Source organism: Cnephaeus nilssonii (genome assembly GCF_951640355.1).
Source record: "Cnephaeus nilssonii genome assembly, chromosome: 5".
Taxonomy (NCBI): Eukaryota; Metazoa; Chordata; class Mammalia; order Chiroptera; family Vespertilionidae; genus Cnephaeus; species Cnephaeus nilssonii.
In genome coordinates this window covers 12,422,228-12,438,649 of record NC_137076.1, presented here as the reverse complement: position 1 = coordinate 12,438,649, position 16,422 = coordinate 12,422,228, and the positions used below count along the sequence as shown (strand labels likewise).

Here is a 16,422-nt window from a genome sequence, read left to right as displayed (position 1 = left end):
CAGTAACTGTCCATTCCATTTTCAGTATAAGACAAGACCTTGGTAACGCAAACGGATGTGAGGATTTTGTTTTTTAAGCAGATGGAGGGAACTCAGGAACTTCACTCTCAGGTCCTGTGAGTTCCACCCTTTGCGCCTCTAGAGCAACGTGAAATCCCTAGCTCTTACGCTACTCAGCGGGCTCACTGGTTGGTAGTGGCTTATTCCGCCTGCCTGGTGAGTTCCCCAGTGACTGAAGGTCTAATTCCTTCTGAGAAGCTAAAACACTAGTAGGATGGATAGAACCATTATAAAACTATACAGATGCGTTTACAAACATGGCCATAAATACATACCTATTTAAATTGTGAGCTGTGAAGTAGATTCCTAAGTGATAAATGTAAGGTGTACAATAAAACCAAACTGCGCCGACGTCAGCCCTCCCTGCAGAGACTGTTGGCTTTGAGAGCTCAGTGGGTAAGGCTCGGTGTGCGGAGGATGTCTCATTTCCCCAGGCTTTGTTGCAGCCAGATCACGGAGAGCCTTTTCTAAGAGCTATGACAACGTCGTGGCTGTCTCTTTCCCCAGCTACTACAGGGCCAACGAGGTGCAGCAGTTCCAATATTCGCGGCCATTCCGGAAAGGAGAAAAGGATCCAGACAATGAATTTGCTGTGAGTTCCGCCCTTTGGCCTCTAGAGAAAGGTAGACTTGACATCCAAAATAGCGGCCTTCCAGCTCACCAGCTCATGCCGCAGAAATGATGGCGGCCCGGGGATAGAGGCTTCGTGTGCCTGTTGCCAGGACAGCAAGCTGTCATCCAAGTAGAAAACTAGACCAGGAGGTCAGAAACTGGGCTCTACTCCTGGGCCTGCCACGTCTATGGCTGTGAGCAGTCACCCCGCTCTGGACCTCCAAACTCCCATCCAGAGGGTGAGGGGGCCCCGAGGGAGGACCCTTGCAGCTTTTAATATCCAGAATGAGTACGTTTTTAGAGAAAATATGGCCTTTTCTCTAAGGAGGCATTTGAGAATGGAATCTCATTTAATGGAACCAGGGAGTTTTTGCTCTTCTAAACGCCCGGGAGCTGACCAACATTTCCTCTTCTTTCCACCAGACGATGTGGATTGAAAGGACCACGTATACGACCGGGTACACCTTTCCTGGGATCCTCAAGTGGTTTGAAGTCAGGCAGATTTCAACAGTGAGTCCTTGGAAACTGGAACTCAGAAAAAATATTTCTGTCTCCAAATATAATAAGAGCCTTTGTTAAATCCCCGCTCCGGTTCTCATGAGCTCGGCCAGCCTCCTCTGGCAGCTCCGTTTTCCAGAAGAAAAAGAAAAGGCATGCTTGTCTGATAGACCGCCTTTGTCAAACTGATGTGACTGCGCCCGCCCGAAAGGTTGCGCACTGTGAATGCCTCTTTTATGACCACAGAGTGTCGTCTCTCCCGCCAGCACCCAGAAACATCTTTGGAATGCCTCCTTGAGTTTCCTGTCAATCACATTCTTCGCTCTCAGAACTTTTCTTCTTTCTTCTCAGCTAAGCACATCAGCAGTCATCCTAGACTCTTCCTTCATCGCCACTCCCCAAAGCTGCCTGTTTTTAATATTTGTTAAATCTGTTTTCTTTTTTATTTTCCAGCCCCTGTACCTTGTTTCTAGTCCCCCATTCACCTCTAGTTTGATGCCTTTGAAAAAACCCTTGCTTGGCCTCCCTGCCTGGGCCTTCTGAGGGCCACTTTCCTCGATGCCTCAGTGTGAATTCCATAGTGAAAACCTGATTGTGTCGTTTTCATATCTAAAACCTTTCTGTGGCTCTCCAGGGCCTGGAGTGTAAAGTCCATACTCCTTAGCACAGTGGTCGGCAAACTCATTAGTCAACAGAGCCAAATATCAACAGTACAACAATTGAAATTTCTTTTGAGAGCCGAAAACCGTCTTCTGCGCATGGCCACGAAGTTTCAATCGCACTGTATGTGCGCGCCCGCACGTGGTATTTTGTGGAAGAGCCACTCTCAAGGGGCCAAAGAGCCACATGTGGCTCGCGAGCCGCAGTTTGCCGACCACTGGGTTAGCACATTAACACAGGGTCTTTGTGGCTCAGCTCTTCCACCACATCTCCGATGGAACCTACTGGGACTAACCTGCTCAGTCCGTGCTATTTCAATTGTCTGTGAAACTGGGGCATTTTCTCTACCCAGAATGCCTTCTTGCCACTTGTCAACCTCACTCACTCCCATTCAGATTCCATACAGGCACCAGCTTCCCCGGGAAGCCATCTCTGAAACCCCCACGCTGGCTTAGAGGTTCTTTCTCTTTGCCCATCGCCTCCTGCACTTCTCCCTAATGAGTTACTTACCATGTTCACGCGACTTGAGACCCCACTGAAATCATAAGTTCCTCCCAGCCATCAGTTATATCTTAATCACTTTGTAACTGTGGTGCATAAGTAAGCATTCAAGAACTCTCTCTTACACAAAACTAAACGGGTTTGCATGTCTCATACCACTGGTGTATGTCATTATTCTTTACGGATGAATATGCTTTTTAGGCAGAGACTCTTAGAACCAAGTCTGGAGTAGGGGGTAATTACCCATGATAATGAATAAAATGAGGAAGGAGACAGTTTTTCTTAAAACCTGGTTTTGAAAGACAGTTCTACAAGAAGGTCTCTCTCTGAATCTATATTACATCTTATATTCATCCAAAATTCAGCCCGAATAGCCTACTGCATCCTACTATTTCTGACTTCTGTTAACCACAGATCCCATACTAAGGTGACTGTGTATAGTCCGAATGTCCGGCTGCCAAAGTCCTTCACCTTTCCTCATGGGAGAGGCAGGGAACCTCTACCTAGTGAACATTTTTGGTGGTGCTTCTGTCTTGGATCAGATATCCTGTTACTCTGTTGTCATTGATTTTTCTCAAAAATTTCTAAGGAAGCTTTGCCTAAGAAACAATCATTATTATAGCTCCAATTTTTTTCCTTCTCAAAATTTCTGTAGATGCTTTGCCCCCAAAATATAATCATTCTATAGCTCCAATATTTAAGCCACCCATATACTTTCAAAGGAAACTTTTACAAGCTTATTTTGCAACTTATAACACCATTTCAAATAAGTGTGGTATCCTAAAAAACATAACCTTGACCAGCAAAAGCTCTCTTCTTTGGTTGGTGGGAATTTTATACCTTGTTAGGGGAATACTTGGGCTTTTTTCAGTCTCTGCTGTGGAGCTCACAACGTGCCCTTCTCCTCCCATGCTCTCTGTCACAGGAGGAGATCAGTCCTCTGGAGAATGCCATCGAAACCATGGAACTCACCAATGAGAAGATCAGCAACTGTGTTCAGCAGCATGCCTGGGACCGGTCCCTCTCTGTGCATCCTCTCTCCATGCTGCTCAATGGCATCGTAGACCCGGCCGTCATGGGGGGATACTCCAACTATGAAAAGGTGGGCTGGGTCGCCCTGGCCGGTGTGCTCAGTGGTTACAGTGTCAGCCCACGCACCGAAGGGTCTTGGGTTCAATTACTAGTCAAGGGTACATACCTGGGTTACAGGAGCACGTGCAGGAAGCAACCAATCTCTCTCTCTCTCTCTCTCTCTCTCTCTCTCTCTCTCTCTCTCTCTCTGTCTCTCTCTCTCTCTCTCTGTCTCTCTCTCTCTCTCTCTCTCTCTCTCTCTCTCTCTCTCTCCCCTTGGGTGAGGGTTAACAAAAAAAGAACAGAAAAGAGAAGGTAGGCTGAGTTCCCGGGACCCCACGGGACTCAAAGATCTGGGTGTCTCCATGCCCCTCTGTGGCATTGTGCAGCTGATGAATTAGTTTCTTACCACTTCTCTGAGAGACTTTCACTCCCCATTTTTATATGAATGGGCAAGTGAAATCAATTCGTGAAAAGCTTTTCCCCAACCTCACAGCTCCTGGAGACCCTCAGCAACCCACCCTGGGTTAGGCTACTGCCTGGAGAAGAGTCACTGAAAGATCAGTCACACATACCATATCGGTTGCTTCACCTGCTGCTGTTCTCTCCCCCTCCACCTCCCCTGGGAGGTGGAAGGGTACAGGTGGGCCAACCACTGAGGACGCTCTGGGAGTGGAGCAGCGTGTGTGTGTGGAGGGGGAGGGGGGCAGAGCCACGCTTTGTTTAGAATTAGCCTCTAGGAATCCCACCTCGACTCGATAGGCCGGAGGATGTGTGGACAAAGGCTGGCTCAGGCTCTACAACTAAATTAGGTCAACTAAGTGTTGTATCTGCTCCTCGGGAGACACATGAAAGGAGTGCTCACCTGTGCCCCATTGCATAGGGTTGGTGTGGCACCATTTGCAATGGAGGGGATGCATCCAGGAAGTGAAGTCCAGTTAAGGATCCAGTTGACCCTTGGCTAGCACAGGTTTGAACTGTGCAGGTCCACTTACACCTGGATGTTTTCATGAAGTATAGTTGGCCCTTCATATCCCTGGCTTTCCCATCCGTGAATTCAATCAGCTGCGGATGGAAAGCAGTACTGTCACATTCCCAGATGCAGTTGAAAATACTGTTTTCCACCTGCAGTTGGTTAAATCTATGGACATGAAGGGCCCACTGTAGAATCAAAAATTTCCGGGGATTTTCAACTGTGGGGTTCAGTGTCCCTAAACCCCACATTGTTCAAGGGTCAACTAATTAATAGAGGCAGGCTTTGTATTGTTAGGTACATTTTTAGTGGCTAAATAATTTTGGAATCCTCTTCTTGAAAATAAACGTTTGGCTAGTACCCCCCTGTGCACTATCCTGGAGATTGACAGGTGGAGGGAGATGGACGGGAAGAGCCTGTGGACATTAAGTGGGCTGATTCTCATTCTCACCACCAGCGGTAAATTCCAGTTTGCCCTTGTTATGTTTCACTAATAATTTCCAGTGTTACAGTGGAATTCAATAAAAAACTGGGATCCAAAATATAATCCTTTTAATACTATAACTAGGGGCCCAGTGCATGAATTCGTGCACCTTGAAAGGAACTGTGGGCCGTGAGGCTGTGGTGGGCACAGGGGCGGGTCTTGGCCCATCCTCTGCACCCCTGCTTGGCCCCTCCTGCTGCAGCCCTGCTCCTGCCACTGCCGCTCCCACACACTGACGGCACCTGCCCCGCTGGCACCTGACTGCACGGAGCAATTGGGGCCTGTTCCAGCAGCGGGTATGAGCAGGGCTGATGCCGGCAGCAGGTGCAAGCGCCAGACAGGACCGCAGTGCGTGGGAGCAAAGAATTTTCAGTAACCACCAGAGGCTCACCCCGATGACAGCTGCCAGCGCCCCGCCTTGGTCTGACACCCCTGCTCACCTGCTCCACCATCCCACTGCAGCCAACGCCTGCCATGTTCCCCACTCTGCTGCCTGCTGCCGATGCAGCCATGTTCCACACGCACCCCCTAGTGGTCAGCACACATCATAGCGTCCGGTTGTTCCACCATTCGGTCTATTTGCATATTAGCCCTTTATTATATAGGATAATTTCAGTGAGTATGTTTCCTGTTAGCTATCTGATAGTAATTTTGATGTGTTTTTCCAAGTGTTAATATTTCAGAATGCCCCTAAAAATCAGATTCACATATGCCAATATTCGTGAATATTTTATAACTTCATATGAAGTTTTCCCCAATGTTATTGTCTCTAATTTAAATGGAAAAAAAAGCAAAGGAAGGATATATACAGTGTTTCAGGAACTTGGGCTTAAAATACTAGTTTATACTTTTAATTAGTGTGTATAACTTTGTACATTTCTAAACTTAAGAAGAAGTTAAACTCTCATTGATCACCATGTTCTATTGCAATCATTCAGGGAACCCATTATTACCTACCTGACACAGGTGACCTGTTTTAAAGCAGACGGTTAACCAGGCCTGATAAGAAAACAGGAACTGTTTGCTGTAATTCACTAGCCTTTCTGCTAGAAAAGTTAAGTTCAGGGCACTCTGATGTTCCCTGACTCAGGTGCTTTAGGAACTTAGTTGCATTATATTATACTAGAGGCCCAGTGCACGAATTTGTGCACAGGTGGGGTCCCTCGGCCTGGCCAGTGATCAGGGCCATCTAGCCCAGTCCCAGTCGGGGATGGTGAGGGGAGGTTGGCTGACCACGGGAGAATGGCTGTGGGAGCGTACTGACCACCCAGCTGGCTAGGGGGAGGAACCGCAGGAGGTTGGCTGTGGGAGTGCACTGACCACCAGGGGGCAGCTCCTGCATTGAGCGTCTGCCCCCTGGTGGTCAGCGTGTGTCATAGCTACCGGCCGATTGTCCGGTCACTTAGGCTTTGATATATATAGATATCAGAAAAATGTTTTGAACTGTCAAAAATTTAAACTGCTTGTATTTAAGCAAATACTACTTTTTCATTTATATCGACAGTCCCTCTGATTAAGAATCTGGCTAGAATGAGCTGCTGGGGAAATGTCCTTCCGAGGGCTATGAGGAAGGAGCCCTGCCTCTCTCCTAGCTTCGGGTGACGGGCAGGCAGTCTCTGGGTTTCTTGGCTTGTAGATGACTGTCTCCTTGTTTCTCTTCACACAGTCTTTTCCCTGCATGCATGTCTGTCTCCACAGTACCCCTTTCTAAGGTCACACTCTGAGGTGTCAGGGCGTAGGATTTCCCCATGTGAATTTGGGGTGGGGGTGGGGGTTGGACAACACAGTTCAACCTATAACATCTCCCCACAAGGAGAGAGTTTGTGCATATTCTGTTGTCCACACCAAATGGGCCGACCACTTTTTTAACTGTATCCTGCAGTTTCAGGAACCCTCGGCTTTGTATATAAGAGGGTGGCTTTCCTAGGCATGGAGCACATGGGAGTGTTAATGAGAACACATACCTAACTGAGTTCTTTGAAGGTTGGTCTTTGAAAGTACACTCAGAAATGAAGGTACAGGGGGAAAATATCTAACTCGCAGTGTGAACACTTATTGGAAATATTCACTACAGAATTCCGTTTTCTTTCCTAATGACTTCTGTCTTTTAGGTGATCTATGTAACTCCTATATTTATAGTTTGAGTTTTATTTCCCTATTACAGGGCCTTGGCCATGGGACTTTGAATTTTTATTGATTATGTTATAGGTGATGTAATTTTGATATATAATAAATGCATTTAACATTTTCAAAATATTCTACATCTTTGTCTCATATTGTCCTCAAAATAGCTTTTTGGATAGGTGGTTAGTGATAAAGTACAGGTATTAATATTCTCTTAATATAGGAAAAAATTATAGTACAGCCCATATCACGTGGTAGAGCAGAAAACCCATCAGACACATCTCCAACCTGTTAATTTTTTGCTCTCTTCTTTATAATACCTATGTACCTAATCTAATGCATAACTTTTTGATCTGGTAATTTGGACTTTTCTTAGTTTTTTGGAATAGTTATTTTAAGGAATGACATTCTGGCTCTCCCTCCAGGGAGCAAGCTGGTGCCTTTCCCTTCCTCCTTCCTCTACCCTCACCGCCCCCCCCCCCCCAAAAAAAAAAAAAAAAGAATGACATTCTTCTCTGCTCCTGATTACTTGATTGGGGTGTGTGTGTGTGTGTGTGTGTGTGTGTTGTTAAGAATGTACTCTTGATAGAAACTGCATGATTCCAGAAGGACCACAAAATAGCACATGCTTTTTTGAATTGTTCACTATGGACGTGGGCTGTGCTGTTACTTAGTCGTTCCTGGTTTATGACATAGGACAGAAGGCATGTTTCAGCCTCCCAGGCCTCCCTCCCCTCCTTTAGGGCCAAATACACAGATAGGTGTGTGTTCTCATTAACACTCCCATGTGCTCTGCTTTTAGGCCTTTTTTACGGAAAAGTACTTGCAGGAGCATCCTGAAGACCAGGAGAAGATCGAGCTGCTGAAGAGACTGATAGCGTTACAGGTATGCCCACATACAGGTGGTGTGTGGCTGGACAGCTCCCACTGCCCTCCGTGGGCGGCCGTAGTGCGCGAGTCTAACGTCTTCCCTGGGGCTCAAACCTATGGCCCACTTTTAGGGTTACTTTCCCTTTTTTAAAAAAAAGCACCATGGAATCACAACCTGTCTGTCTGTTTGTTTGGCAAAGCGACCTGGGAATAGCATCCATTTCCTAGGTCTCAAGGCCTGTGTCACCTGAGAGAGGTTGGCCTGTTTTTCTCTTCCTCACTCCTTCAGTGAACAGTGGGAGAGAATGCAGCCATCCACGCCATCTAAGGCTTCAACCTGTCAGTTGCTCATCCACAGAAAGGCCCGGGCTCAGATGGGTTTGCCTCGTCTGGCAGCCCTCCCCAGTTTAGGGCTTGCCTGTGTCCGTGGTGTGTGCATGTCTCTGCTTCGTTGACTCAAGGCGTTCAGCTCCCAAGCACGACACTGACAAGTAGCTTTCTCATTTGATATGTGCCGTGTCTGCCTGTTTACCTGTCCATCCCCAGCCCCCGTCTTTCCCCAAATCTGCATTATCCCTCTTCCAAGACCACATTGCAGTCTTTCCGTGCCCTTTTTCCAGATGCCCCTGCTGACGGAGGGGATCCGCATCCATGGGGAGAAGCTGACGGAGCAGCTCAAGCCGCTGCACAACCGCTTGTCCTCTTGCTTCCGGGAACTCAAGGAGAAAGTCGAAAGGCTCTATGGGGTTATCACACTGGTAGGCTTTGTCCCAGTAGCCTTTCAGCTCTCTCTGTTCTCTTACCTGTTACAGCATTGACCAGTGTTTCCGACGCCAAATGAGTCAAAGTAGCGTAGGTGGCATGAAAATATGGGGTGGGGGGTGGGGTTGGAGTGTCAGAGAAGCCATGGTCTACTGTTGATGACCTTCTACCATCCTTGTGCTCCAACCTGAACAACCCTCATACCCTTCTGGAAGGTTTGTGAAAGCACAGTTGCTGGGCCCCATCCCCAGGGTTTCTGATTCAATAGCTCTGGGGTGGGCCCCAGAATTTCCCCTGCTAACATGCTCCCAGGCGGTGCTGCTGCTGGTGCAGGGCCCGCGCTTTGAGAACGACGCTGTTAGAAGTTGAGGTGCCCCTGATCCCGGACACTGGTTGTTCCTATCCTGACTTAGCCCAATTCTTACAGTTTTTTCTAATGTGTTTTTATTTTGATGGTAAGTTTGCACTCTTCACACCTTTGAAGTGAGAAAGAATTGTGAAGGAGATTTATCATGCATGTAGCCGATTTCATAATTTTTTGACCATTCTAACCCATTTCTCACAGCTACAAATTTCTGTTTTTCCTCCTGAGAAGTCGGGTCGGGGGTGCACGTGCTAACCTTTTCAACAGTTGATTGTTTGCTTGATCCCAGCTTCATGTATCTGCTCTTCTTAATGTGAGTTCACCTGCTCTATTTAACTGCCTTATTCCGGAACCTCCGATTTTCAGATTTTCTTCCTCAAATCAAGCTCTAGACTTCTCTTCTGCACTTCTCTCTTCTCTTCCCATACCTCCATCTCCACTCCAGAGAGTCTGTTTGATCATCTCTTTCCATCATCTAGGTGTTCAATCATGAATTCCTGAAATTTGCCTCCTAACCTACCACCAGTTAGGAGTTTTCTCCTAGGAAAATTTGTCTTCCACACAAATTCCTAGATGGCAGGCAGAGACTGTGACTTTCACCTCATGAGTTTGGTTTCGATTAGACCCAGGTCAACATTAGCGTGTACATTTGAAATGGTGGCATGTAGGGTTCAATGTCCCACTGGAGAAATTTCTCGTGAAAGTAGGTCAGTGTTCCCTTACTCCCTGAGATTCACCAGGTTGAGTATCAGGTCGGCAAGTTTCAGTCTAAAACTTTTCTATTAGGCCAGTATTCCACTTTTTGGGGGAGGTGGGGGGGCTGGCCAGTGGTAAATTATGTCCAATGAGACAACACTAGACCAATACTGTGATCCCAACTTACTCTTTGGCTGCATGATGTTTATAATATTCCACTTTTTTAATGCCTGAAAGAAGCAAAGCTGGAAAAGCAGGCGGAGGATTTTGCTGTTTTCTTGGTGGGTGGAACATATGGTTATTTCTCTCTCATGTGGCTGACAGCAAATTATGGTGGTTTTTTTTTCTAGTCTTAGAAACAAAGTAGGTTTAACATAAGTTGTGTTTATAAATAAGAATGTAAACGCTTCGTTATTTAACAACTAAGGCAGCCAGTCACCAACCAATCAGAATGGGGTGCCAGCCAATACAGTTGGGCACTTGCCACAGACAAACAGGGGCCTGCACTCCTTCCTATGGGCTGAATTCTGGGCCAGCTAACCACGGGGGCACGTGTTCTCCAGCCACCCAACCTGACCGAGCGGAAGCAGAGCCGCACGGGGTCCATTGTGCTGCCCTACATCATGTCGTCTACGCTGCGGAGATTGTCCATCACCTCGGTGACATCCTCTGTGATTTCCACCTCTTCTAACTCATCCGATAACGCCTCCTCCAGGCCGGGATCCGACGGGTAAGGGTTTGATCTTGAATTGCCAGGAGGGGTGGAGTAACTCCTTTCCAATACTTACTTTTGGTACCAAAGTGAGACTTGGCCAATGTAGATACATTATCCTCATAAGGGAAATAATTCAGAGTTCATGGGTTATTAGCCTTTGGGGCATTCTTATTTTCACCCTCATGAGGAATATCATTATTTACATAATGATAACAACACCTATGGAAAAACGGGGTGGGGGGCAGAGGGAACCATAATAGGATCACATCCTATCTAATCCAGCTAATCACATTCTGATTGATTTTTTTCACAATAACTTGTAGTTATTGCTTCATTTTTTTTATCATTTTAATTGTTAAAAATAATTTTAAAATTAAACTTATTTTATGAATAGTTCATCTAACCCCAAGATATGAAATTCCAAAGGTACAAAAAGCTTTATCATGAAACATCTCCCATGGACCCCTGCCTCCCCGCTTACCAGTGCCGCTCTGCAGGGGCAGGCCGTGTTAGCGTGCAGGTTCCTGGCGCCTTGCCAGCCGCTCTTCACAGGTGCACAGCAATTCCTCAACACACGTTTCTCCCCACACTTTCTTATTATGTGAATGGCAGCGTGTAATACTCTGTTTCCCTTGCTTTTCTCACTTCCGAGATCTTTAAAACTATTCCATTTCAGAACATAGAGAGCCTCCTCTTTACTTTGAGCTGCAGACATGTCGTGGTATGTCTGCGCTGGATACCTGCCACCAGAGCCTGTTGGTGGGCATTTAGTTGATGCCGCAACTAGGAATCTTAAAAATCAGTTATTTTGTAAATATGTAAATATATCCATATGAGAAAAATCCCCAAAGTAAAATTGCTCTGTCTTTAAACCTATATAGTTGCAGTTTCCAAAATTATTTCTAAACTGACTTCCATAGATATTATACCCATTTACAGTCCCACCAGCAACATTCAGGCCTGGCCGGTCACCCACACCTTGCCACCAAATTGTATATTATCAGACTTTTTAAATTTTCGCCAACCTGGTAGGTGGAAAATATTTTCTTGGTATAGGGATTTTTTGTTTTGATTTATCTTGTATGAAGTTTATCATTTTTTTCATCTGTTTAGTAGCAGTTCATGTTTTATTTTCTATGAACTGCGGTCAAATATTTTGTGTACATTTTCTTTTTTTTTTTTTTTTTTTTTTTTTCAATTTTTTTATTAAGGTATTATATGTGTACATATCTTACCATTTCCCTCCCCACACCCCCCTCCCATATATGCCCCCACCCCCCAGAGTTTTGCATCCATTGGTTATGCTTATATGCATGCATACAAGTCCTTTGATTGATCTCTTATCTCCCCCACCTCTCCCTAACCTTCCCCTTGTAATTTGACAGTCTGTTTGATGCTTTACTGTCTCTGTATCTATCTTTTTGTTCAAGATTATAATGTTCTTTATTATCCATAAATGAGTGAGATCATGTGGTATTTTTCTTTCATTGACTGACTTATTTCACTTAACATAATGTTCTCCAATTCCTCCCAGGTTGCTGCAAATGATGAGAATTCCTTCTTTTTTATGGCAGCATAGTATTCCATTGTGTAGATGTACCACAGTTTTCTGATCCAGTCATCTGCTGACGGGCACCTAGGCTGTTTCCAAATCTTAGCTATGGTGAATTGTGCTGCTATGAACATAGGGGTGCATATATCCTTTCTAATTGGTGTTTCTAGTTTCTTCGGATATATTCCCAGGAGTGGGATTACTGGGTCAAATGGGAGTTCCATTTTCAGTTTTTTGAGGAAACTCTATACTGTTCTCCACAGTGGCTGCACCAGTCTGCAATCCCACCAGCAGTGCACGAGGGTTCCTTTTTCTCCGCATCCTCGCCAACACTTGTTGTTTGTTGATTTGTTGATGATAGCCATTCTGACAGGTGTGAGATGGTACCGCATTGTTGTTTTGATTTGCATCTCTCGGATAATTAGTGACGTTGAGCATGTTTTCATGTGTCTCTTGGCCTTCCTTCTGTCTTCTTTTGAAAAGATTCTATTTAGGTCTGTTGCCCATTTTTTTATTGGATCTTTTATCTTCCTTTTATTAAGTTGTATAAGCTGCCTGTAGATGTTGGAGATTAAACCTTTATCAGTGATGCCATTTGCAAATATGTTCTCCCATGCAGTGGGCCTTCTTGTTGTTTTGTTGATGGTTTCTTTTGCTGTGAAAAAGCTTTTTATTTTGATGTAGTCCCATTTGTTAATTTTCTCTTTAGCTTCCATTGCCCTAGGGGCAGTGTCAGTGAAGAATTTCTTTTGGCATATGTCTGACATTTTGCTACCTGTGGATTGCTCTAGTATTTTTATGGTTTCCCGTCTTATGTTTAAGTCCTGTATCCATTTTGAGTTTATTTTTGTGTATGGCGTAAGTTGGTGATCAAGCTTCATTTTTTTGCATGTATCTGTCCAATTTTCCCAACACCATTTATTGAAGAGACTGTCTTTATTCCATTGTATGTTCATGCCTCCTTTGTCAAATATTAATTGAGCATAGTGGTTTGGGTCAATATCTGGATTCTCTATTCTGTTCCATTGATCTATATGTCTGTTCTTGTGCCAGTACCAGGCTGTTTTGAGAACAGTGGCTTTGTAATACAGCTTGAAATCTGGTATTGAGATCCCTCCTACTTTATTCTTCTTTCTCAGGATTGCTGTGGCTATTCGGGGTCTTTTTTTATTCCAGATGAATTTTTGGAGAGTTCTTTCAAGGTCTGTGAAATATGCCGTTGGTATTTTAATGGGGAGTGCATTGAATCTGTAGATTGCTTTGGGTAGTATGGACATTTTAATGATGTTGATTCTACCAATCCATGAACATGGTATGTTCTTCCATCTGTTTACGTCTTCCTCTATCTCTTTTTTCAGTGTCCTGTAGTTTTCCGTGTATAGGTCTTTTACCTCCTTAGTTAAGTTTATTCCTAGGTATCTTAATTTTTTTGGTGCGATGGTAAATGGGATTGCCTTTTTAGTCTCTCTGTCTGTAAGTTCACTATTGGTGTATAGAAAGGCCATAGATTTCTTGGCGTTAATTTTGTATCCTGCTACATTGCCGAATTCATTTATTAAGTCTATTAGTTTTTTGACGGAGTCTTTCGGATTTTTTATGTACAATATCATGTCGTCTGCAAATAAAGACAGCTTTACTTGTTCTTTTCCAATTTGGATGCCTTTTATTTCTTCTTCTTGTCTAATTGCAATGGCTAATACTTCCAGTACTATGTCAAACAGGAGTGGTGAGAGTGGGCATCCCTGTCTTGTTCCTGTTCTTAGGGGAAATGTTTTTAGTTTTTGTCCATTGAGTATGATGTTTGCTGTGGGTTTATCATATATAGCTTTTATTATGTTGAGGTATGAGCCATCTATTCCCACCTTGTTGAGAGTTTTTATCAAGAAAGGGTGTTGGATTTTGTCAAATGCTTTTTCTGCATCAATTGATATGACTATGTGATTTTTATCTTTCAATTTGTTTATGTGATGTATCACGTTTATTGATTTGCGGATATTGTACCATCCTTGCATTCCTGGGATAAATCCTACTTGGTCATGGTGTATGATCTTTCTGATGTACTGCTGGAGCCGATTTGCTAGAATTTTGTTGAGGATTTTGGCATCTATGTTCATGAGGGATATTGGTCTGTAATTCTCTTTCATTGTGTTGTCTTTATCTGGTTTTGGTATTAGGGTGATGCTGGCTTCATAGAAGGAGCTTGGAAGTGTTCCTTCCACTTGAATTTTTTGGAATAGTCTGAGGAGGATAGGTTTTAGTTCTTCCTTGAATGTTTGGTAAAACTCTCCTGTGAAGCCATCAGGCCCCGGGCTTTTGTTTGTCGGAAGCTTTTTGATGACTGCTTCAATTTCGTCCATAGTTATTGGCCTATTGAGCTGTTTAGATTCTTCTTGATTGATTTTTGGAAGGTTATATTTTTCTAGGAATATGTCCATTTCCTCCAGGTTGTCCAGTTTGTTGGAATAGAGTTGTTCGTAGTATTTTGTAACAATCCTTTGTATCTCAGCGGGGTCTGTTGTTATTTCACCTCTTTCATTTCTGATTTTGTTTATTTGGGTCCTCTCTCTTTGCTTCTTGGTGAGCCTGGCTAGAGGTCCATCAATCTTGTTTATCCTTTCAAAGAACCAGCTCTTGGTTTTGTTGATCTTATGTATTGTTTCTTTGGTCTCTATGTCATTTATCTCCGCTCTGATCTTTGTTATTTCCTTCCTTCTGGTTACACTGGGCTTTTCTTGCTGCTCTTTTTCTAGCTCTTTGAGTTGTAGGGTTAAGTAATTTATTACCATTGTTTCTTGTTTTTTGCAATAGGCCTGTAGAGCTATGAACTTCCCTCTCAAGACTGCTTTCGCTGTGTCCCATAGATTTTGGATTGTTGTGTTTTCATTGTCATTTGTTGCCATGATGTTTTTTATTTCTTCCTTGATCTCTCTGGTGACCCAGTCCTTGTTTAATAGCATGCTGTTTAGTCTCCATGTGTTTGATTTCTTTGGATTGTATTTATTGTAGTTGATTTCCAGTTTTATGCCACTGTGATCTGAGAAGATGCTTGATATAATTTCTATCTTCTTGAATTTGAAGAGACTTTGCCTGTGACCCAGCATATGGTCTATCTTTGAAAATGACCCATGTGCACTTGAGAAGAATGTATATTCTGTGGCTTTGGGGTGAAATGTTCTGAAGATGTCAATTAATTCCATCTGGTCTAGTGAGTCATTTAGGATTGCTGTTTCTTTGCTGATTTTTTGTTTAGAGGATTTGTCCAGTGGTGATAGTGGGGTATTAAAGTCTCCTACTATGATTGTGTTGCTATTAATCTCTCCCTTGATATCCTCCAGGAGTTTTTTTATGTATTTGGGTGCTCCTATATTGGGAGCGTATATGTTTACCAGATTTATTTCTTCTTGTTGGATTTCTCCCTTTAGTATTATGAAGTGGCCTTCCTTATCTCTTGTTATGGCATTTACTTTGAGGTCTATTTTGTCAGATATAAGTATTGCTACCCCAGCTTTTTTTTCATTTCCATTTGCCTGAAAGATATTTTTCCATCCCTTCACTTTCAATCTGTGTGAGTCTCTTGTTCTGAGGTGGGTCTCTTGTAGACAGCATATATATGGGTCGTGTTTTTTTATCCATTCAGCTACTCGATGTCTTTTGATTGGAGCATTTAGTCCGTTTACATTTAAAGTTATTACTGAAAGGTATTTGTTTGCAGTCATATCTATTTTTGTGTCTGTATTCCTTCTTACCTGTTTATTTCTTCTTTTTACAGTATTCCCTTTAGCAATTCTTGCATTGCTGGTTTGGTGGTGATAAACTCCCTGAGGCTTTTTTTGTCTGCAAAACTCCTGATTTCCCCTTCAATTTTGATTGATAGTCTTGCTGGATATAGTATTCTTGGATTCAGTCCTTTGCTTTGCAACACTTTGTATAGCTCCTTCCATTCACTTCTAGCTTGTTGTGTTTCTGATGAGTAATCATTTGACAATCTGATGGGTGTTCCTTTGTAGGTAACTCTCTGTCTCTCTCTTGCCGCCTTTAGGATTCTCTCTTTATCATTTATATTTGCCATTGAAATTATGACATGTCTTGGCGTGGGTCTTTTGGGGTTGATCCTGCTTGGGACTCTCTTTACTTGCGTAACTTTTATCTTTCCCATATCTGGGAAGTTTTCTGTCATTATTTCTTCAAATAGATTTTCTAATCCCTGCTGCTCTTCTTGTCCTTCTGGCAGCCCTATTATACGCATGTTACTTCGTTTCATGTTGTCCCGTAGTTCCCTTAGGCTTTCCTCCTGCTTTTTAATTTTTTTCTCCAATTGCTGTTCAGCTTGAGCTTGTTTCTGTACCTGATCTTCTAACTCACTAATTCGGTCCTCTGCTTCTTGTAGTCTACTGTTGAAACTTTCCATGGTGTTTTTGATTGTAGCTATATCACTTTTCATTTCTTCCTGATTCTTGCATAAGTTGTTGATTTTCTCATC

General features: G+C 43.7%; 1 protein-coding gene across 1 annotated transcript in view; it reads left to right on the top strand.

Annotated features, from left to right (window-relative positions):
• DOCK5 (dedicator of cytokinesis 5) overlaps positions 1 to 16,422 on the top strand; it is a 208,417-nt gene that overhangs the window by 180,793 nt on the left and 11,202 nt on the right. The window contains exons 43-48 of the mRNA XM_079772524.1: positions 568 to 652; positions 1,096 to 1,182; positions 3,257 to 3,433; positions 7,786 to 7,869; positions 8,474 to 8,611; positions 10,239 to 10,405. Of these exons, the coding sequence (XP_079628650.1) occupies positions 568 to 652; positions 1,096 to 1,182; positions 3,257 to 3,433; positions 7,786 to 7,869; positions 8,474 to 8,611; positions 10,239 to 10,405 (738 nt within the window). The remainder of the gene's footprint in view (positions 1 to 567; positions 653 to 1,095; positions 1,183 to 3,256; positions 3,434 to 7,785; positions 7,870 to 8,473; positions 8,612 to 10,238; positions 10,406 to 16,422) is intronic.